Source organism: Thermobia domestica, chromosome 7, assembly GCF_964235325.1.
Source record: "Thermobia domestica chromosome 7, izTheDome1.hap1.1, whole genome shotgun sequence".
Classification (NCBI taxonomy): domain Eukaryota; kingdom Metazoa; phylum Arthropoda; class Insecta; order Zygentoma; family Lepismatidae; genus Thermobia; species Thermobia domestica.
In genome coordinates this window covers 106670603-106695054 of record NC_137460.1, presented here as the reverse complement: position 1 = coordinate 106695054, position 24452 = coordinate 106670603, and the positions used below count along the sequence as shown (strand labels likewise).

The 24452-nt window shown below is 34.0% G+C and overlaps 1 protein-coding gene across 3 annotated transcripts in view; it reads right to left on the bottom strand.

Moving 5' to 3' along the window:
- Nucleotides 1–24121, bottom strand: part of LOC145690301 (uncharacterized) — a 136750-nt gene extending 112629 nt beyond the window's left edge. The window contains exons 1-4 of one of the 3 annotated variants that reach the window (XM_081765074.1): nucleotides 23971–24121; nucleotides 7679–7768; nucleotides 6262–6558; nucleotides 2992–3146 (exon numbers count right to left, since the gene is read on the bottom strand). In XM_081765074.1, coding sequence (XP_081621200.1) covers nucleotides 2992–3146; nucleotides 6262–6532 — 426 coding nt within the window. In that variant the 5' untranslated portion in view covers nucleotides 6533–6558; nucleotides 7679–7768; nucleotides 23971–24121. The other 2 variants (XM_081765076.1, XM_081765075.1) reach the window with 2 other exon arrangements.
- Nucleotides 24122–24452: the final 331 nt, after the last annotated feature.

Sequence of the window (24452 nt, the reverse complement as noted above, 5' to 3'; positions counted from 1 at the left end):
ATTTTATTATCGTTATGTTCGTGTGTTTGTGTTAATTACATAGGTTAGTTGTTGTTAGGTCGGTTTGGTACACCTTGGCAAACTTTTGTTCCATCTGCTATTGTGTAATTATATAGATTTAGGCTATTATTCTATATCTGAGCACACGTTTGACTTGTAAAACCTATACTGTTAGGCGGAATATAATTATGTATAAATAAATTAACCGGTGTCACAATGTGCATTGTGCTGACGAAGAACTACATTACGGTAATACAAATATAATTACGATAATAATAATGAAACATTACCAGTACACTTCAAAATCATATTAAATAGTTGAATAGAAAAAAAGGGGGATTTGTATTACACATTTTATTGATTTGAAAAATGTGTTATTGTTACTCACCAAGATTTTTAATCCAAAAATCTTGTATTTTCATATATAAGTATCAATAGAGCATTAGGCCTAGCGTTAGGCCTAATAATAATGACAATTCAGTGAAGTTTTAGTGAAGTTTTCTGCTGGGTACTACCAAACTCAACTGATTGATAATAGTGGGAATATTAGTATTATGTTTATAAACAGAAAAATCACTAAATTGGGATAAAGCAAACATAATTCTAATGATAGTTGTTGATATACTGATTTTTCTAAATTAATGCAATTAACAATAGTGTGAATTAATAATTATACATAAAACAGGCAATGCACGAGTAGTTAGGTATAGAAGAAGAAGAAGAAAAAAGTACAAACCAGCAGAAGAGGGGGTGAGAGAACTCGAAGTGGAAAATTTATTATATTATGAAATTATTTGATTTGTGGACTAACCTGAAAAAAAAATGTGATTTAGGAACACCTTAAATAGTTTTCTTTCGATTGCCGAGTTCTCACAAAATTTGATTCAACCTTTTTCTGATTCCACCCCCGCTGGTCAATAGTTGCTGGAAGCCATGACAGCAACCAGCAAATAAATACCAGTTTGAGGAACCAGCAGATGACCAAGGTTCCCTGCCATCCCGGACTGGAAATTTGTTTATCTTATGAGTCCTCGAACTGTGAGTACTAGGATCTAAAATCCAGGTCTCCTGATACTTCTTTTTTTAAACTGTTTACCTGTCTGGAATATAAAATACAGTTTTTCCAAGATGGCGTCAGTAAAGTAGGAGTGTATTGTGGAACCAAACAGTGAAAATTTTTATAAAAACTAATAACTCTTGGAAGTAATCTTGCGAAAAATGATCAATATAATTAATATGGATAGCTAAATTTCATTTGCGTTACGCATCTCACTTATCTGCCATAAATGTCTCCACGTTACTATTAATCTTTACAATCACTTCAAAATTTTGAATGATAGAATGAATCTTAGGTCAGAATGGATTTAAATATAAATGAATTTACCATTATTGCGTATTCGGTACATTTCTTAATTTACTGTAAACTTACGGTATGATTAGCTTAGCTCCGGAATATTTTATGAAGGTTGATTCACCTTGTGGCTCTTAAATTTATATGACTGACAAACTAATGCATTGATCCACCACAATAGTATGAATTTTCTTGCATGTTGTTAAAAAAAAAATAAAAAAAAAAATCACGTTCTATATTAGTATTGAGAATATCCTGTCACGTGGTTACGTTTCTTATCATCAATCATACCATATGTATATAATTCGCTGTTCATTATTTTTTTTCTTTCTTTGTAGTGCATAAATAAAATATTTAATGTGTTGTCCGAGGGCGGGCTAAACGCTTAAGCCATATCTGATATATGCTACAGTTTTAGAACTCAGTTGGAGTTATACAGTAGCAACACAGATTGGAGAACATTGTAGAATATGAGTGACAGTTAGAGATAATTATGTTTTCAAAAATGGAACGTTCAATAATTTTTTTTAGATAATTAAAAAGGGGATGGATCAATATTTGGTAGATTTCTTTTTTATTTTTTTTTTTTTTATTTTTTTCTTATCTGTAAAACCAGTCATGATACGAATCTAGTCGAAGAGCAATTATTATAAAGTTCCGTAGTTGGCTACTCAAGATCAATCCTTGTCTGATATATTGTGACTAATGTACCGATTCGCTGAAACTGTCTTGTGATTATTAAATATATCAATTGAAGTATCAATATGCAACTTTATTGAACTGTTATGAAATACAATTGTCTTAAATTATTAATCAAACTGGATTTTTTTTTTCTTTTTCAAACTTGTCTCCGTTTTGTAATGATAAACCGACCTAAAATAATAAAATTATCCTAACTTGAGCTTATGATTTCGAATAAACTAATTTGTTAAATAGCAATGTGAACAGTGATACATTTAAAGGTTGTAATAATACGGAATCTGACTGCTGGTTTACTGCTTAAGCAAGAACCTAAATGTCATTTTCTAGAACCGAGTCAGTTGCGCGTTATTTCGTTGGAACAAAACTAATTTTGAGGAGTATTACAGAACTTAGTTTTTTTTCCTTTATTACCTATTCAAAATTTATAAATTATCATAGTGTATAATATTTAAAAATACTCATCACTCTGTTTTATTGGATTTTAAGAATCTTTAACGAAGTGGTAATCCAATTCAGGATTTGCCTGTGATTTTTTTTTCCCTTCGAGACTTTTATTATGTTAAAAGTAGAAAGTGTTTACATAGCCCTAATACAAAATGGATGTTTCACATGTGTCACTTTTTGTGGGTTCGTTTAGTCTTAGAAATATACTCGAAATTGATCAGATCAGTCGTTTCGGATGTATAATACCACAAAATTTACCTTGTCTGCATATTCATTTATGTTTTTAAATACTTTAAAATGACTGGTTATAATATTTGGATGTTATTTTAGAAGTTTAAACGAACTGCCTCATACAATATTTCGGTTATATCTTCAATAGGTTAATTTTGAATACGTTAAATATTTTTTTTTTTTTTTTAAAAAAAAAGGAAAACAATAAATACGTATCAATAATTCTAGCGTTATGAAACTATTAGAAATTTTAAGGTACATACCATGATGATTTCTCTCCCTTGATTGGGAACTGGGACTAGGATTTCAGTATCTGATCCCTCCCCTGTCTCCTCCACATTCTGTTCCGTACTTTCTGGACGGGATCTACGGCCGTATTTCTTCTTTCCAAAAACGAACTTTGGAGAAACTTCTCTTTCTAGAAGAACCAGAAATACAAAATCAACTTACACAAAGGTATACACTACGTTAAGGTAATAGACACAGAATGCAAATAGAAATGAAAATGAAAGAAATCTTGAAGCTCACTTATCCAATATATTTCGCCCACTTCGTTTGCTGTGGCAGCTCTCGTACCGAATAAGTCAATATTCAAGCAAATTCACGGTAACAATTATTTTATTTATATAGTATAATTTCAGTAAAATAAAATGCGTTACATTTAATAGAAAGAAAGAAAATATAGTAAGGAATACGTACTTTACAAATATTTACAAATCATCGTTGCTCGTAACTTCAGTGACTTTTTCTGATTTATTAGTTCTAATTAGTTCTACTGATTTCTCTTTCACGCCTAGTTAAAATGTCCATTTCCACTTAAAAATAAATTTACCTTTCATATAAATATAAAGGATATTATTAAAATGACATATGACAAAACGTAATTTCCACGAACTGCCAGTTAAATAGATCTGAAGAAAAGTCAGTAAAATCGAACTATTAAAATTCCTTTTTATTTAAAAGAAAACAGAAAAATAGTTCTCTATATAAATCAAGGAACTAAAAAAACAAACATAGCGCAGGAATTTGATATATTAAAAGTTTTCCTGCAGGGTTTCAGTTATTTACATGTGATCTTTATCAACAGGTGAAGTAACTCACATGCAAATCGAATCAGGGGGCAGAATAGCTCGGTGGTAGACCCTCATATCTATTGCAAGGGATCCCTGGTTCGATACCAGGTATGTGATTTTGTGGTGGACAACATGGTTTTCTCGGAGATTTCCCGTTTCGATCCACATTCACATTCCACCAGTTCATTCATAATTATTCACTTTCATTAAGCACCCGTCTCCTTCAGCTCAGAGGCACAAGCGTGACACGTAAAATTAGAAATTTCATTTCATTTTTCAATATTAAATCACTTTATGAAAACATCTTGCTCTTTAGGTGCAAGGATGCTAAGACTGAAAATTGAACAACTGACTTTTTAAATAAATTTGTTGCTTTTGTCATAAAGTGATTCGATCTTCACGTACGTGATTTCACCTGTTGAGAAAGCGTACAGTACAAGTGACTGCAACCGACGCAATAAACAAGATAGATCCATACTACCACTTTTTTAATTAGAAATTGAGGTTTCTTAAACTACAGGGTGGATTTATTTTTTAAAAATCGAGTGGATTTCATTCGGTTATAACATCTGTAAAAATTGTCCAATTTTAATGCGGTTTTGTTGCAACTAACGCACGAAGATTTTATGCATGAAGAATTGTAATCACTTACGTTTAAAGTAGATGTTGGAAATGACCTCCACCTTTCTTCAGGCACAGTCGAACCCTTCGCTCTATGTTCGTTGTAGTAGGCCTGTGATGTATCCTGGGTAATGTTTGCAATTTCTCTTATGATGTAAGCGTTCGTGTTCGTTGGTTATCACGGTTCACACGACCCTTAGACAACCCCATAGGAAATAATCTGGGGACGTAAATCAGGAGACCTCGGTAGCTTCAAATTCTTAGAAATGATGCGATCATCAAAAGTAACTGCTGATCATGGCCACACTTTCATGAGACGTGTATCATATAACCCCATCGTGTTAATAATGACCTTTGTTCAATGTCTCCAGTCGTTGGACAAATTCATTAAAATGTCCAAATAACGAGCTGTATTCACTGTCCCCTCGTTAAAAAAAAAAAAAAAATAAATAAATGGGTCTCAGTATTCGTATTGCGGAAACAGCACACCATATTTCAATTTTCAGAGCATAGAATTGTACCTCAATTACCTGATGTGGACTTTCTAATGTTCACATGAGCCTGTTCTGAGAGTTCACATAGCCAGACAAGTAGAACCATGCTTCGTCTGTAAACCATGTAATTTGCAAACTGTCTGGAATACGCGTAATGAACTGAAGGAACCATTGACAGTAGGTAACGCATTTATCCCAATCTGGGTGACGCAATTCTTGAACAGTATTTACTTTGTAAGATGGTAATCGTGCTGCCTTGCCAGCTTTCCGGCACATGGAGTAGCTGTATCCCGTCTTCTGGGATAAACGCCGGAGAGACTTTTTAGTGACCTCATAAGACGTCCGCGACATCAGCAACAACGCCTTCACGTCGCGATCGAAGCTTATCTCTTTCACTAAGAAGTCACCCAGTCGTTTCCAACTGCAGGGTCAATATTGTATCCTGTCTAGGTGCCCATAACCACACTCCTGCTGATATGCTCCTTGCATGGCAAGAATGGAATCAGTTTTTCACTACATTTTCACTAAAAGCACTCGCTGTTCCAAAGTATGTAACATGGTAAAAAACAACTCACAACACGAACATTAGATTTCACTGAAAAACCGGTCTAAACTGCTTGCCGTGTCAGCCTTAGTCAACACGTCTTGTGGTGACATTTGTCATCTGAACGTGAAAATGTTTCTGTCTTTGACTGATTTTGCCAAGAGCTTTAATATTTTAGGTCAGAACTTCCATTCTTTTCGCTCTAAAATGCTGAAGCATCTTGCAGGTTTTCTGGTTACAACATGACCGGTACTTACGTAAACGGAACACTATCACAACGAATAGTGCATAAAATTTTCATCCTTCCTGCACCATTTGCAACAAACTGCATTAAAACTGGACAATGTTTACTGTTATGACTGAATGAAACCTACCCCTTCTAAAAGAAATCACCCTAAAAGAAAAGAATTGTATATAATACTGCGAGCTTTCATTTTCTTTTTTAAAAAAAATGAGAAAATATAAGTAAAATAAATGTTTTTAATCATTCGCTTCATTGTCAGGGAAGCGAACAAGTGGCGATATCATATTATCCAGACTGAAAATACATACAAACTTTCTGAACCTTTTACTAGGCAAGACTTTATCGTTTGTAATTTTGTAAGAACTGGCGAATTCTAACTACTATTACGAATTAGAAAATATACTTGCTTAGAATTTGAAAACATACAAATTTCACCAAGTTTTGGTGGGAGAATATACTTCACCCTGCATTTTGAATTTACCCCACACGGAACTGCAGATTATTTTCATAAAAACTGCTAATATTACAATTCCTTTCCTTTTAAAAATTAGAATTACCTGGCGAACCTTCACAAACTGATTCTTCTTTCTGCTTTTGACCCTCTCCCAGAAGAGCCAGGAGTCCATCCCTGAATTCAGTGAACGTCACTCGTTTGGACGGATCTGCACCCAGCAGCCGTTCAATCAGCTGAAGTCCCTGCTCTTCAAGCTCCAGTTGCTCACACAGACGTGAGAGACCGTTACTGTCCAACGTTCCAAGCTGCTCCAGGTCGCAGCTCTCGAACACAGCCAGGAGCTGTTGTTCGTATGGGTCATTTCTTCCCTCCATCGCATGGCAAACACAATAGATGAGAACTACAAAAAAATCAATTAAAAAAAGGAAAATGTTGAATGATGATACACAATAACAACGTAACCTTTTATGTTTGCAAGGTTTCAAATTTCTGAATAAGAAAGTTAACAGATATATAGTTATTCTTTTTGAATTCTCTTTTCGAACTTCAGCACTGGTGTGGGAAAACTGGGTTCGATTCCAGCCGGTAGCTCATATTTTTCGAATCCCACGTTAAGCTGAAGTCCACGTCTAATATGGCTTCGCTGCTGAATGGGACGCTAAACTCAATTGGATTGAGTTCTAACTTTACAATCCAGCAGTTGAACTTCAGTACAAGCTATCATAAACTTTTTTTTTTTTTAATTTCCTGGCTTGCCACTATAAAGTTATCTCTAATTGACGATAAAAACAGCACTCACTCGCCTAATTGTATTCCCAAAAAGTGAAAAAAAAAAAAAAACTGTCCGGTATTTCGGAAACATGAGTAAATATACTTTTCGAGGATTATGGAGGATGAATACATGTTATGCACAAGAATCTTCAAATGATTTTAACTTCAATATGGTTTTTGTTTGATTTGGATTTTAAATTCAATATAAGTGGACACCTTTAAATTTCTATACGAAATAACGTATTATGCTAAACGACATCTTTTTGAAATAGTGAGCACTGTTTTCATCTTGCAACATGTATTCTATACGCTATATCAGCCAATCTAATTATAAGTATCCAAAATAATTAATTGCGTTGTCATAAAACTGTTTCTTATATATAAGAAAAAAACATACTTTCCGGCAGGTGATAACACAAGGAAAGCCAATGTACTCATCGCACATCAGAGAATTACAATAATTACAAGCTATGGTAATTCGTAGACTGCCTCCGGCGCACATTTTCACTCTTCAAACTTCAATATAAGGCCAAGTGTCAGTTTAACACATACAATAAATATACGCTGCATTTCAATAAGTATGCACTGCTTGAAAGTTATTATACTCTGAACTATGTCTACAACAATGTATCACTGCTAATTACTACTTTTGTTCGGAACAAATAGATGAAAACCCTTTAGCAGTACATTTTTTTTTTAATTAAAATAACAGGAAAAAGAGCACAGTTGCTATTAAATCTGACGCTTACCTAGCTAAGACCTGATTCAACAACCGAGTTTTACGGTATGGAGAGTTAATATGTAGTTCTTCTGAAGAAAACGCATGTCATCTGCACAGCCTGTAAACAGAACAAGGAACAAAAGTACAATGAATAAAAATATATCAACAAAAGTAATTTAGAAATATATAAAATACAGTAATAATCATTTTCTTAATTTTGATTCTCGATAAGAATGTTATTTTCGTCAGCCTATAAGGTATATAAAAAAAAGATACTAAATTAGACAAATATATCAACTTACTGTCGGTAATGGAATGATAGTAAGCAACATTTCTTGATTCACGTTCACGAACGTGATACAGAAAGCGATTTACTATTAATGCCAAACAAACCTTTTACATCGAATATTGTACTAGGAAACAACTAGGAGTTTGTCTTTATCTGACAAATTATTTCTGTAATGCTCTTCATGAACATATACTACTCAACCTCTGAATATTTATATCACCATACAATTCATGTTTATAAATTTTGTTCTAGAAGTCGTTGTAGAACGCAAATTGAATTATTGTAACATGAACATACAGATTTTTTTAAATGTGTACATAAGTTTAGGATTTATGAGTTATTTACTGAATTTCATCCGGTAAACTTGTTAGTTTTATATCAGCATATTAACCTTTGGCTAGATGGGGGCTCTGCCCCCAAGACCAACGTGCTTGCTCGGTCTACGGCTTCGCGTCTCTTATACGTCAGTCTTTGCATCAAGAGTGAAATTCGTGCATTTGCTCTTAACATTTTCTCAATTTGACCCAGCTGGGGGCTGCGCTCTCTGACCTCCGTATTTACTCGGCCTATGGCCTCGCACCTCTTAAACCCACAATTCTACCAAATTTCAAGTTTCTTTTCATATTTCAACTACTTAAAAAATAAGCTTTTACTTAAAAGGTAAGATAACCTTTTGTATTCCAAGACAACGCCCATTTAAATAACATGGGAATTTCTTCATTCCCCCTTAAACTCCTTAAAAACTAAAAATATTCACTTTTGGCAATTTTCCTGTGGGTTAGTCTTAAAAGCCTACAAGCATAACAGATTTCATCATTCTAATCCTGCCGGAAGTGCCTCAACATTTTGGGGTATATAAGATGTCCCATATAAATAACACGGGAAAGATTTTTGAGTTCCCCAAGAAAACACTCTACAGTTGGAAATTTTTATTTTTGATGATTTACTTAGGTAACGCGAACGAAAACGTACAAGGACACCGAATTTCAAGTTATTATTCCAATTCCAAGTACCTAAGATATGAGATTATAAGTCCCAAAAAGGTCCATTTAAATAACATGGGGAATTTCTTTATTTGCCCTTTAGACCTACTAAAAATTAAAAAATAATTCACAATTGGCAATTTTGCTGTCGGTTAGTCTGGAAAAGCTACAATCATGTCAAATTTACTCATTATAGACCTACAGGAAGTACTCACTAATTTTGGGGTGAAGGTGTTAATATAAATAACATGGGAAAGATTTTTCAGATCCCCATAAAACCACTCTAAAGTTGGATTTTTTTCTTTTTGCTGATTTACTTAGATAATGCTAACGAAAACGTACAATCATATCGAATTTCAAGTTTTTATTCTAATTCCAAATGTCTAAAACATGAGATTATAGGGAAAAAAAATGAAATCTTTGAGTTTTACGTCCCACGGTTATGCCGGTTAGGCTAAAGGAGACGGTGATGATGAGTAATGAATGAAATGGTGGAATGAAGAAAGTGGGAGGAAACGGGAGAACCCCGAGAAAACCCACGCACACGGTGTTTGTCCACCACAAAGTTCACTTGGCGGGGGCTGGGATCGAACCCGGGACCCCAAGCACCAGAGGTGAACGCTCTACCACTGAGCCACCGCGGCCCAAAAAAAAAAAAAAAAAAGCCCCAAAAGACCCATTACATGGGGAAATACTTCATTACTCTTTTCGACGACCTAAAAATTAAAAATATTCACTTTTGGCAATTTTCTTGTCGGTTAGTCTCGGAGAGCTACAATCATGCCAAATTTCAGCTTTCCACGTCAATCGGAAGTACCCCTTTAATTTATGTCAGTTCATGTAATTTTATATATAGTTTTAGGATAGTAATAATAACTCAGAAGGAGGTCCTCATCATTGACGCAAATGTATATAGTGTTACGGTTTTCAAAATAAGTAATATGAATTACACGAAATATAATTAACATAAATAAGAATTTGGTGAATATAGAATCTAAATTACACCTTGCAATTAAGATTATGTTTTTATATTAATGAACTATAATACGCTACAAAGAGATAATAATGGATCAACTACAAACTAGGGCTGATTTAAGAAACGATGCAAGAGTTATTTCTTATCGATATCGTGTCATTTTTATAATCGTAGTTGTTTCAATCTCTTGTGTCCTACTACAATGAATGCAACACTTACCCCACAAGTAAATTTCGTTTCATATTGCTAAACTACGGTAGACTTCTACACAATGTGAATTCAACATAGAAACTGGTCGTAGTAGAACTATAATTTACAGCTGTAATACATGAATAGGGTGAGAAATTGAAATTACTCTTGGAACACTGGAGCCATTTCTTGCACTCTTCCCATTTTTGCTATATGAAACTTAATATTTAAACTGGAAGTGGTAACAGACTCCTAAACCTTCCAGTTGTAATAAACGAATAAAATCAGAGATGAAATATATTCTTCGAATGCTTAATCGGCCGCAGACAGCTGATTCTCGCTACCTATTTCTGCGTTTACTCTAGGAAAACCTATGGTGAAACCAAAATAATTAAATTCCTACCACTGTCAGTTCTGGTAGAAAGATATATACATTTTTTAAGGCGCTGAACCGATTCCAAACAAACGCTTGTGGCTATCTATTACCGTTCTTGTTCTACAGCGCTCAACGTTCAAATTGGGAATGGTTAATCGGTTGGAATCGAGGGTTGACGAATGATATGGAATCTATTTTTGGGAGGACACTGAATCGATTTAAGAAATAACGCTTCTCGGTATCTCTCTTATCGTGTTTATTCTGATACCGGTTGAACAGATACATCGAATCAAAGCACGAAATTTTAGGCATGACTACATTAGCCAGATGAGAAAATTTGGTCGCTAGAGAACGGAAAATATAATAGAGGTAAACAACGTAAAACGGAAATGCCTATTACCAAACTAAAATATTTGGACGCCCTGCAATAGATTTCATTATCCAACACTGTTAGAAGCAAAATACACACTACTTGTCTGGTATTTTACAATCAATGACATTTTGAAAAAAAAAAAAAAAAAATACCAATATATGAAACACCTCACTGCCATGTAACGGTTGTATGATTCAGTTTCTACATATTTGATCAACGTATTTGGAAAGCACGGATTCAACACTTCTTTTCTCTTTCATTTCTTTCTTCTTTTCTGCAGATTTTGTATTGAAGCGTAAGTTTTTACGGATGTAGAGAATTTACAACGATATCTTAGATGGCAGCGTAGTGGAAGAAGACACATTAACAAAATACGTAATATCCATAATTCTGACAAAAATTGTAAAATTCTGAAATATGAGTAATTAATATTTTAATACAAAAGGATGAAAGAAAAGTACCACAACATCTCAAACTGAGTAATATTCCTACCACATAACACGAGGAATAATCATTGCACTATATGAACTGCAAAGCAACATTATACTCCAGGAAAGATATGCAAAATATAGGGGTCGTATCGGACTAATTAAATGAAAGCTGAATTTCTCAGTTTCGGTAGTTCAAACTAAACCTTTAAATATACTAAAAGTACGCCGGCTTCATTTTCAAAATGGTGTCTAAAGATGGCGGCACAAGAAGTCGTTACTCTCTCACATTTGTTCCTATATCTTGAACAAATATACATAATTTTCATTTTCTAAACGTTTTTTCACTTTCATTTTCTTTTTCTTAATTTTAAAGTCTACGTTCTAACTACAAATAAAGATCTCAAGTCAAGGGAGGATAAGATTTATACAATCTTTCAATTAACCCTTTCGAGACAGGGTGACCAAAGTGTCACTAACGATTGTCACACTTACATATTGCTCCCCTGTGTGAACACTAATTAAGATACCGGAATGATTATTTCTATGCCAAATATGGTTGGACCATAGTTTATCCTGATGGTACTTTTTGTCTGAGTGTCGAATTTCCCTCTCAAATTTGAGCCCAAAGTCAAAAAATCAGCATTTTTCCATTTTTCCAATACAGTAAAGAAACATACATAGTAAATTGAACAGGTCTGCTGTTTATCTACGGACATTTCGTAGCAGTACATGGTACCAATCCCTTCTTGCTTCCCTTCGCGTTTTGCGACATTGATCTAATGTCTTTCTTCATGGGATTGCTGGCTACTCCTGTTTAGATGAAAGCAAATTAGTTCAAGCTTCAGATGAATAAGACAGTGTTTGAACAAAGAAAGTGGAGAAGTCTCAAACAAAAGAAAGAACGAAAAAGTGTACCAGAGAAGTTAAAATTTCAGCTTATTTTAAAGAAAAACTTCTGCATTCCCGCCAGTGTTCAGAACTTCCATGTTTTATGGGAAATTTCCCGGACAACATCGCCTGAGCTGCTGACTTGATAATACTACTTCATATGAACGGCAGTTGGCCCATGTACTTTAATTGGTCATAACGACAGATTAATTGTGTAAACCAAAAAGTATGGAAAATCATGCTTTTCTAGTGAACGTTACTTTTGTATAGATAAAAGTAACAAACTGTCAATTACAAGAAAAAGACATCAAATTTTCCCCGAGACAAATCGTCTCCTACCTACATAGGAATGTTTATTCTATTAATTTCTGTACATTTTTACACCCAAATTGCACAGAATCAAAACATAGTGCACAACAATAACGGCTACAAAATTGCTGTTTCTTTAAAAAAAAAAAAAAGTCACAACATATATTTTACTTGTCACTTTACATCTGTACACAAATTGGCACAGTAAGTGCATAGATAAAGAGTTTCGGGGCCACAAAATAATGAGTATGAGTACAATGTTTTCGGACCCTAAAAACCATTAATCCTAACAGCTACTTATCCATGAGGGGATTTCTTCACTTATCGGGTTTGCTGAAACTCTAAAAGAGCAGATAGGCCAGTAGGTACAAAAAGCACATGTTGGGACAGTATGCTTGTGTGAGTTCCAGTTTTACTCAACGAATTTTACACTGATTCACGGTTGAATGAGTACACTCTCTTAGCATGTACGTAGTCAGTCCTTCTCCAGAAAATACTTGCTCCAATTCCTTAACAAGAAAAAGAAAAAAATCACATTTGTCGACAAAAATACTAGCAATTATACAACCGTATATTGTGCAACACTCTTTCGTTCGCGAGAATTGTCAGTTACTTGGGCTAAATTACACAGTAATTTTCATTAAGATTAATCATCTCCGTTACGCGTTCCATCATGCACATAAGTATAAATTCCTCCTCGCCGCGAAGTGATCGCAGAAACTTTGCCGCGCCTATGCAGAAAAATTGCCAGAGAAAAAAAAAACATAGTCAACAGAAAAGTATAAAAACATTCCTGTTTTGTGTAGATGTCTTAAATACACGGACGACTCGCATAACTTCTTCAAACTTCTTTGAGTTTGTGAATATATTCCCATTTCAGCTTTTCATAGATTATAGATCAGGATAGATTATTTTCTGAATACAAGCTTTTCATTAAATCTATGCAGGACTTGGTAACCAGCTCAAGAAGTAAAGGAAAGTTTCTTGAATTGAAGACTGTCAGCTAATAATGTTTTGTTTGAGTATACCATTGTCTGAGGCCATATGTGAAAGCTGGGGTTCAGTGGTTGCTAATGTGATGGAGCAAAGGACGGACTTAGTGATGATATTGGAACGACAGACCACCTTACCTACATTATCCTAAATGGACCCCAATCTAGATATATATAAAAAAGAAAATTTCTTAAAGGTGCTCTCATTACAAAATATGGTGTATCGTATCATAAACATTTTAAATCTGCCTCTTTTAGCAAAACTTTCAAAACAATGCGACTTCACAGGTTGTAACTCGAACCAGGGATAGCGCTGAAAACTGTTTACCATGCTTCACGTAACGCTGTAATAAATACTTGATAGAATCATCTTGATTTTTTATCTTGGAATTCCTGTATAAAATTTTTTAGTTACAAACGCACATCGCAGAAACACAAAGTAAGTTCTGTCATCGGGCTGACAATCATAAACTTTACGTAAGGAAAACTGAGATATGCACTCTTTGTAATATGACTTCTTATGGCAATGGTAAACGATTATTACTTATCGTGAATATCTTACAGGCATAATATTACTATCCAGGTCATGAAAACTTAAATTGCTGGTAGAAATTACATGCCTATATATTCCTCTTTCATTTACAGTTCTAAACTTACACCGTAAAACACCAAATGTTGTCTGATAGTTTGTCAATACGAAATTACACTATTGTTTGTACAAATTCCTTTGAAATGTGGAGACATGGAAATCCAGAGAACATTGCTACGAAGTTACTTCGCACTGTAACCTTTCGCTAATGCGGTGTCCGCAAAACTAAACGCCTTAACAGTTCATTACACATACGAATGAATAATACGTATCGATGATGCATTACATCTTAATCGTAGGTATAACAAGAGGGGAGTTCTCCTTTCCTCTTTTAGAATAAAATTGGTTTCTTTCAATTCTTAGGAGTAAAGGGATAAGGTCCTCAGCAAAATATCCTAGTTACACCAATGATGCCGATCTCCATGATTATAACAGAAAAATATCTGATTAGGGAAGTATTCACCAATACATATTCCTAAGGAAACTACTGCCCTACCAAGTTCTATACGTATTCTTGACAATCCGTCATAAAACCCCAAGCAAAGGGGTTTTTACTTTCTTAACGAATGGTAGTCATGGTACTTATAAAGTACTAAATCTGTGGAATTAAAGGCAGCAAGATAAATCATGGTTAAGTTTGGATAGCATTTAGTATCTCCACAAATCCATTGACAGCTCCGCAGCCGGCAATGCGACTTATAGTGAGGCGTTATAAACGACCTCGTTTACGCGCACACCTACCATTGGAGACGCGCCTGTTCCCTATGGACGCACCCCCCTCGCTTCCGCTCGGGTCCTTCCTTGACTCGGTTAGATAGCATTTGTGCTTTTTAGTGGCCACCTAGCACAAGTTGGTTCGTATTTTATGCAGTAGTTTTTATGACATATCACCACACAGTATTTATACTCATCATAGTTACAAATGACGAACCGTAATTACAACCAAGTGAGTCCGAGTCACTACCAAGTGATATGAGGGAGAAACTAAATAATTCTAAACTAAAAAAATGAAGTGAAGAATAAAAGTACAGGGCAATATTTCTCTATTCACGTTCATGGGCAGATATCGGAAGCAGTTCATTACTCCTGTAAAAATCTTTACACCGAACAGTACTGTTAGGAAACTACGAGGTCCTTTTTTCCCATACAAATTACTCTTGGAATGTTCTTCATGAATACCTTACACAATCTGATGTCTAATATAATACCTTTGCATCACCACATAATCCGTGCTTTAAATCTTCAGATTTATAATATGAATTTAGAAAACTATACTTTAAGAAACTAAGTTACTCTTTTCTACCATCATAATTGATTCCTTAAACACAACTTCAAAGTGAGAAATTTCCAACATTATGAACTCAAATTTCCGTGCTATCCAATTTTATGGGGGTATAAATTTGCAAAATCTACTGAAAAAATATTATTTGATTTCACAATAGGACTGTAAAAGAAATCAAAATATATCACGATATATAAAAAGTTACAAAAACAAAACAAAAAGTGTGCTCTTTATCACATAAGTTAGTAGTCCACAAGGAAGACGTGATGAAGTAACGTACTATGTAAAGACTGTGTACAAAGTGATCCTACGAAGTGTCTGAAAGCTGTGCCACAAACAAAGCATGTGTTTCTATGCCATATGAAGTGCTTTTCCACTATCCTCGTTTATGCTCACACTCACCGTCGCTACGCGCCTGGTTTCTATGAACGCAACCTCCCTGCCCTAACTCGGTTACATAGCATTCATACCTTTTAGTGGCCACATAGCATAAGCTATTTTTATGTTTTTAAATCGATTCACGTTTTAACCACTGTAGCTGATACGCGTTTACTTTCGGCGGGCCACCAGGAAGAATTGCTGAAAAAAACATTCTTTCACTAATTTCTCATTGTCCCCTGAAAGGCTTCCGCTGGGCGACATGAAAATATTTCACTTGGCTAAGATAAATTTCAAGGAGGCCGCCAGAAATAATTATTCCAAATTTACAATCCACACCAACCTGTCGCAAGTTGCTAGTAAAAAGCATGAATGCTATCTAACCAAATCTGGGCAAGACGAAACTAGTGGGCCAGCGCGGGGGTAAGTCCGAAGGGTAGTAAAAAAAAGCAGGTGTTGGCAATGATACGAGCTTCAATAGTACTTGCCAAGAATACTGGTAGCATTCCATTTTTAAATAGAAAATATGGGTTCTGTACCCTGTGCAGAAATATACCACCGGTGGAAAGTAGCATCTAACAGTCATATTTCATATGCACTCACTTATTTTACCCGTCGTAAAGCACTTGTAATGAATTTACACTAGTAACTCTAAAATAGAGATGTATTATTCTGTATTTGATTCTGCCACCTACAGAAACTTGTTCCTTATACACATGTCTTTTCATGCAAAGTATTGAACTTTACCTATAATCTTCCAAAATGTAGGCGCCAAAACTACACCCCACCCTGTAGTTTTTATACCATTTGTCTACACGCTGCTTTTATCATGCTGGACCTAATCTGTGGCACAGCAGGCTCCTTGTCTTAGCAGAAAATAAACTCCGACTCTCGGGTAGTACTTCGGGTTATATCGATTAGAAGGGGGCCAAAACTAGGTAAAAACCACAATGCTTACAGAAGAAATCAGTGCGTCATATAAGACTAATAGACGTGCAATGTAAAAGCGGCAGTTGAGTGGATGATATAATGAGATCCTACATCGATTGTGAAATTTCAATTCTGAACTTTGGAATATCTACTCAGATGCCCAACAAAGGAGAACAATTCAGTACACAAATTCTTGGAAGGTGCAGCGAATCTATACAAACCGTGAAGGTTAGTACAAACATAAGGTACAAAGTAACAACTCTAAACCAACTTAACCTAAAGTAACCTTACCTATACAAAATTAGGCAATATATAACAACACCATTTTAGGGTATTGTAAAAAAAAAAAAAAAAAACAGGTTATTATCCAGGGCTAATCTAACCTAACAAAAATCAATTCACATATGCGCAACGAGTTTATCAGAAGATTTCAAATTCTTGTTCAGTGGCCAACCAAGAATGAAAGAAGACTCAACATTGTTTAACTTAAATAGTACATTATTTTGAAAAAAAAAAAAAAAAAGTTAGAACTGTATAAGCTTCAGTTTATAAAATGTATTCGAAATCATAGAGTCAAATTTTCATGACTATTTTATTCGTGCCAATCGTTAAACAATTACATCATAACAGATCTTAAAAAAAATATTGTCATTAATTACACATTTGCCTACATCGTGGTATGTCAAAGACATTTTATGGACTTATGGTGTTACATTCATTTAGCGTAAAACATTATCTAAATTCTCGAATTTCAATATCTTAGTTAATACATATTTAATTCACGATCACTCAAGAACTAGTGATCCATCCTCTCTATTTCTTCATTTACCAGAATATTATTATTATTATTACTAATTGGACGTTCATTACTTATAACCCTGTCATTCATTAAATAAAGCGACAACATAAGCCTGCGTTATTGCTACTACATTTTCATTACAACTTAAGGTAAGTAAGTAGCATATATTACTTTATCCTAGCTTATGCATTAACACATACGAAATGAAACCCTACTGTCAATGTGAGATGAAATATTTACAAATGGATTACGGAAAAAAAAAAAAAAAAAAAAACTCTACGTCTACTTTTCTACGACAGGATTTACATATCTTTAAAAACTAGAACGTCATTATCGAAATTACTATCATTTTAACTCCACAATGTCATTAATTCTCTAGAGCGATGGATACACATAACGAATTACATTTTGTTCGAAACGACAAATTTGAGTGACCATAAATAATTACATTTCATTTAAGACGGCAAGTTGAGTGACATTTCAACTGTGTTTACTTCCGACGAGGCAAATATATATTCAAAAACATAGGCACGAACAGCTAATTTCATACTGTACTAATGGCACGTTTAAATTAAACCTCTACCTACTCTACAAAGACGAAACATAGCACGAAGTGGCATTTTTTGGAATCAATAATATTGAAGTTCAGAGGCACGTCCAAAGTGAAGTTTTACCGAATCTGCACAGGTCGAATACATGCACTTATATCACGCAGTATCAATAGCAAAAGACACATTAATTTAAAATTTCCCTAACCTACAAAACTAAATATATGGTACAAGGCTATATAAAAAAAAATATAGAGAGAGAGAGCGACACATCTTAAAATGAGAATTTCCCTAACCTCACAAATGTATTACAAGGCAACGTGAAAAGACACACGAAAAAAAAAATAAATAAATAAAAGGCACGTTCACAGTACAATTTCCCTAACCTACACAAGTTACCGACATAGATAATATATTTTACGAAGTAATATTTGAAAGGGCACATTGATACGTAAAGACACACTCAAAGTAAAATTTCATCATAACATTTTCATACAAAATATATTCACAGTACGTGAACGCGACATGGTACGTTCACAGTAAAGTTTTCCCTAATCTACACAAGCAAAATGCACTTTAAAAACATGATCACAACTAAATTTCCTAACCTAGACAATCAAGACACGATATATTATGGGACACAATTAAATCTCCTAACCTAAACAATCAAAATACGGTATATTATGGGACACACGTTTAAATTAAATTATATCTAACTAAACAAAATAGACATATATGGTTCAGAAGCATGTTTAGAGTACAATTTTCCCTAGCCTACAACAAAATAGACACGGTATATTATGGGATATAATTTAGACTTATACTTAAAGTGAAATTTTCACCTAACCTTAACAAAACATATTATAGGATAACATTCAACGGCACGTTCAATTCAAAGTAAAGATTTCCTAACCTACGCAGATCAAATTAACAGACACGTTCAAAATAAGGGATGCACGCTTAAAATAAAGTCATACCTAACATAGGCCTGTACGTATGAAACACATCAAATTTCAAATTTAATCAAATATCAATTTATCACTACATTTATGACACATTTTGTGAGTGGATATGATATGATGCGTTACGCGTCCTCGTAACTTATCATTTCCTCGTAACTCTAAAGTGCATTTTGCTCGTGTAGATTAGTGTCCCATAATATACCGTGTCTTGATTATTTAGGTTAGGAAATTTAACTGTGATCATGTTTCTAAAGTGCATTTTGCTTGTGTAAATTAGGGAAAACTTTACTGTGAACATACCATGTCGTCTAGTTTAATATTGCTCCGTAATATATTTTGTATGTAAACGTTATGATGAAATTCTTCTTTGAGTGTGCCTCTACGTATCAATGTGCCCTTTCAAATATCAATTAGTAATATTTATTATCTATGTCGGTAACTTGTGTAGGTTAGGGAAATTGTACTGTGAACATGCCTTCTAATATTTTTCTTTTTTTTTTCCTTTTCGTGTGTCCTTTGTGTTGCCTTGTAATACATTTGTGTAGGTTAGGGAAATTTTAAATGAATGTGTCTTTTGCTATTGATATTGCGTGATATAAGTGCATGTATTCGACCTGCGCATATTCGGTAAAACTTTACTTTGGACGTGGCTCTGGATTTCAAAATTGCGACTTCGTGCTATGTCTGTCTTTGTAGATTAGGTAGAGATTTAGTTTAAACGTGCCATTAATACAGTATGAAATTAGCTGTTCGTGCCTATGTTTTTGAATACATATTTGCCTCGTCGGAAGTAAACACAGTTGAAATGTCACTCAACTTGCCGTCTTAAATGAAATGTAATTATTTATGGTCACTCAAATTTGTCGTTTTGAACAAAAATGTAATTCGTTATGTGTACCCATCGCTCTCGAGAACAAAATGATAATGATTAAAATGATAATAATTTCGATAATGACGTTCTAGGCTTTAAAGATATGTAAACCCTGTCGTAGAAAAGTAGACGTAGAGTTTTTTTTTTTTTTTTTTTTTTTTTTCATAATTCATTTGTAAATATTTCATCTCACATTGACAGTAGAGTTTCAATTCGTATATGTTGATGCATAAGCTAGGATAAAGTAATATACGCTACTTACTTACCTTAAGTTGTTATGAAAATGTAGTAGCAATAACGCAGGCTTATGTTGTCGCTTCATTTAATGAATGACAGGGTTATAAATAAATGAACGTCCAATTAGTAATACTAATAATAATATTTTGGTAAATGAAGAAATAGAGAGGATGGACCACTAGTTCTTGAGTGATCGTGAGTTAAATATGTATTAACTAAGACATTGAAATTCGAGAATTTAGATAATGTTTTACGCTAAACGAATGTAACAACATAATTCCATAAAATGTCTTTGACATACCACGATGTAGGCAAATATTTAATGACAATTTTTTTTTTTTTTTTTTTTTTTTTTTTTTTAAGATCTGTTATAATGTAATTGTTTAACGATTGACACGAATAAAATAGTCATGAAAATTTTATTCTATGATTCCAAATACATTCTATAAATTTAAACTTATACAGTTCAAACTGTTCGGTTTTTTTTTTTTTTTTTTTTTTTTTTTTTTTTTTTTTTTTTTTTTTTTTTTTTTTTTTTAAGTAATGTACTATTTAAGTTGAACAATGTTGAGTCTTCTTTCATTCTCGGTTGGCCACTGAACAAGAATTGGGAATTTTCTGATAAACTCGTTGAGCATATGTGAATTGATTTTTTTTTCTTTTACCCTAAAAATGGTGTTGTTATAAGTGACAATCCAAGCCAGAATATATTTAAACGAAAGTAAACATTGAGTTTAAGTAACTGCTCAAAATTTAAGAGCGTTATAAATACTTAGAAAAAAGTCACGCATTTTATGACTATCCTCGTTTATATGCATACACACCGCCACTGACGCGCCTATTAGCTATGGACCCACCCCTCGCCCATCTGTGCTCCTGCCCTGACTCGGTTAAATAGCATTCGTGCTGTTAGTGGCCACGTAGCACAAGTTGGTTCGTGTACTATGCACTGAAGTAGTGATGGGCAGTGGGAATATTCCCGGAGGGAAGGAATTTAAAAATGGGAATATTCCCGGGTTTTTTCCCTGGCCTATAAATTCCCGGGAAGAAATTTATTTCTATTTCTTTACTTTATCTTCCAAATTATAAGAATCATATGACTAATTACTTTATTTTAATACATTATGATTTACTTGTAAGTTTTAAAGAATTTGGAGGTTAAAAAATTTAAAATTATTTGGCGGTACTTTATATAGCTAATAATATGATTTTTAAAGTTCCATTTCCATTTGCACCAAAAAATAAGGTAATTGCTTAGTATTGGGGGACCAAAACTAGCAAAAACTAGGATGATTTACGGAAGAAATGAGTTGATAGTGATGTTCAAGTAGTCGAGAAAGTGTCGAACTCATTGTTTTTTTAGGGCAGTAGGGGATTTATACAAAACGGAAAGGTACGTGGATGTGATTTATGTGAGAAAAGAAAGTGAATTGTTGGTAACGAAGATAGAAAACAACGTGCTATGGGGGGAGGGTCTTTAACCCGCCTTCATTCGCTAACGCTCGCTCTGCAATGCTGTCTGAATTTAATGTTGGTACTGTAATTTAACGTATGAAACCATAAAACAACCGCATCGGAATAGAATATCGCAAAAAAGTGGGAGCAAAAGCTAGCCCCGAATGCTAAAGAACAGCCAAAATTAGCAAAGTACTAATTTACAAATGATGAAAAGAACCTTTTTGCAAAGTAATTTAGAATAATATATAAATAGATATGAAGTACTACTAATAAACCCTGAACCACCATTAGTAATAGACGTCGGTCTGTCTCCTCTCCCTGACTCGAATTAATGAAGACGTACTCGGACTTCTTTTACATGTGAAATAACGTATAGAATTTCGAGAAATAGGTAGAATGAAAGGTCCTGTATGGCAATTTTAAAAGAGTCTACTTTAGAAAGGATTTACTTTGGATTATTCCAGTCAAATTTAATTGATAGAACATATTGTAAATAAATATACATTTATGCGTACTCTCTAAATACAATAGTGTTAATAAAGTAACATAGTACCTTTCAGAATATACATTTTAAAGAATGATCCGTGGACAACAGTAATAACATGCTGTGATATAAAAACTAATTCAACTTTGAAATCATAACATAGTTATAGAATGCAATTTTCTATCTGATTGTACATAAATTCCCGGATAAATTCCCATTTTGGGAATATTCCCGAAAAATATCTTCCCGGGAATTTACCCATCACTACACTGGACCCCCTTAAGCTAACCTGACCTAAGCTAACCTAACTTAACCTAACCTAACCTAATATAACGTTATATTATGTAAGAAGCGGTGTCAAAGACACTGGACCCCCTTAACGGAACATTGACCATGAAGTTTATATGCCATACGTCTACACTACATTGAAATGACAAACCTAACCAAAATTAAGCTATATATATATATATATATATATATATATATATATATATATATATATATATATATATATATATATATATATATATATTGTTAAAAATGCTGCTCCCCTCTCAGGCCAACATATGCCAGTACTCTTAGGGGAGTTGCATTAATGGATGCAAGTTGACTGTAGAAGTGAGTATAGCCTTTGTGCCACAGAGTAAGTCCAGCACGTTAAGGTCTAAGTTACGATATATTAGTTTAGTTTAGTTTCGGTTAGTGTCTATAATCCTGGACCTACTCTGCGCCACTTAACCCACAGAAAATTCTCATTCCATTAATATAAGTGTGCCCCCCCTCAGCTGAGATAGTACGGAACTTTCCATGCCATTTAGGAAATAACGCAACTTAAAAATCACAAACAATCTGTACCAAGTAAACCAAATAACCCCACAATTTGCAATGTAAAATTCTAATTCGTTGTTTCCTTGCACTTGGGTTATGTTTAGCAGACGGGGTCAAGAAGCACGTAAAAACCACAAATTTTACAGGAGAAATGGATACAAGTACTTAGACCTAATATAACGTAACCAAATCTAACCTAACCCAAACTAACGCAATATAAGCAGAAATAAGCGAAAGGAAAATTATGCTTGACTCCTGCACTAATATAATCTAACATAAACTAACCTAACCTAATGTGAACAGAAATTGCCGAATTTGTAACATTTTTTTTAAACAATTGCTGGACCTTCTGCTAAACACAGCCATAATAACTTCTAATTAGTTCTTTCCTTGCACTTATTACCATAGAGTAAAGAGTAATGATTGTTTATTATTCTACAACAAAATCACAACGACGTTTGAGCATTATAAAATATTATTCTTGTCAGAACATTGATACAAAATTCATCATATATTCCCACTGGAAAGAATTTAAAATTTTTTTCAATGTACAATAGTGATTCCATTAACCGTACCTACTTCATAACTCAGAAAGTACCAAAATAACACGAGAAAAAATCAAAATAGAGTAGAATATCAATACTTACATAAATCAGAATATTCACTTATTGTGTTTTATGAATATCACAGATGCACTCAACTTTCATTAGTTCTTTCACTAAAGCATAAACAATATGTTTGTATGCAAAACTGACAAATCACAACACTATCCCCGGATCACTAAACTATTTAACTGATATAAACAAAAGTGAACGTACCAAAAATGCAATTTGTTTACATTAGTGCACAAGATGACAGTAGCCTCTAACACCGCCACCTCAAAGAAACATCACTAGCATTGCAACGTAAGCGTGGCGAAATTTGCTCACTTCCGAGACTGACGCGTAATTGCACTAGAAATGATTTGATAGAGTTTTGACCTTGCATTATAACTCCACCCGACATTGTTCGACATCATATTCACAGGATGGACAGCAGACAGAACCATATATTACATATTTTGAAATGTTGCCGGCTTATATATTCGTTACTCACTAATATTTTGATATACACTATGAATATTATATCTACGATATCGAATTTCTTACCTTACGTGTGATAGTTTACGCAGTTTATCCTAAAATTTTTGAAAAATAAAAAGACAAGAAACATAAATTAATACAAAACAGCTTCTTCCTTCACAGCCTACACATTCGCACAGTGTTGCCAACACGATATTCTCATCCTCTCTAGACAATTTAAACATGCGTCAAAGAACCGATGAATTTGCGGTGTGTCACACAGGTCACACATAGCGTTGCGTGCTGAAGATCAGATGCGGGTGAGTTAATTAAAATCCGTGGATGTAAGTAATATCTCAGGGTCTCAGTGTTCATGTGGAGGGAAACTCCCCTTTTATTTATTTACTTTTATTGCGCAACGTTATGTGAATATTTGTCTTTTAAATATTGGGATTTACGAATTTAAATATTGTTAGTCTTCTGTTGGTATTCATAACGATATGCTTATTTTAAAATTTCGGAGATGGTTGGCCATGGTTACCTCCTTACTTTTTGGTTTAACATCCTAC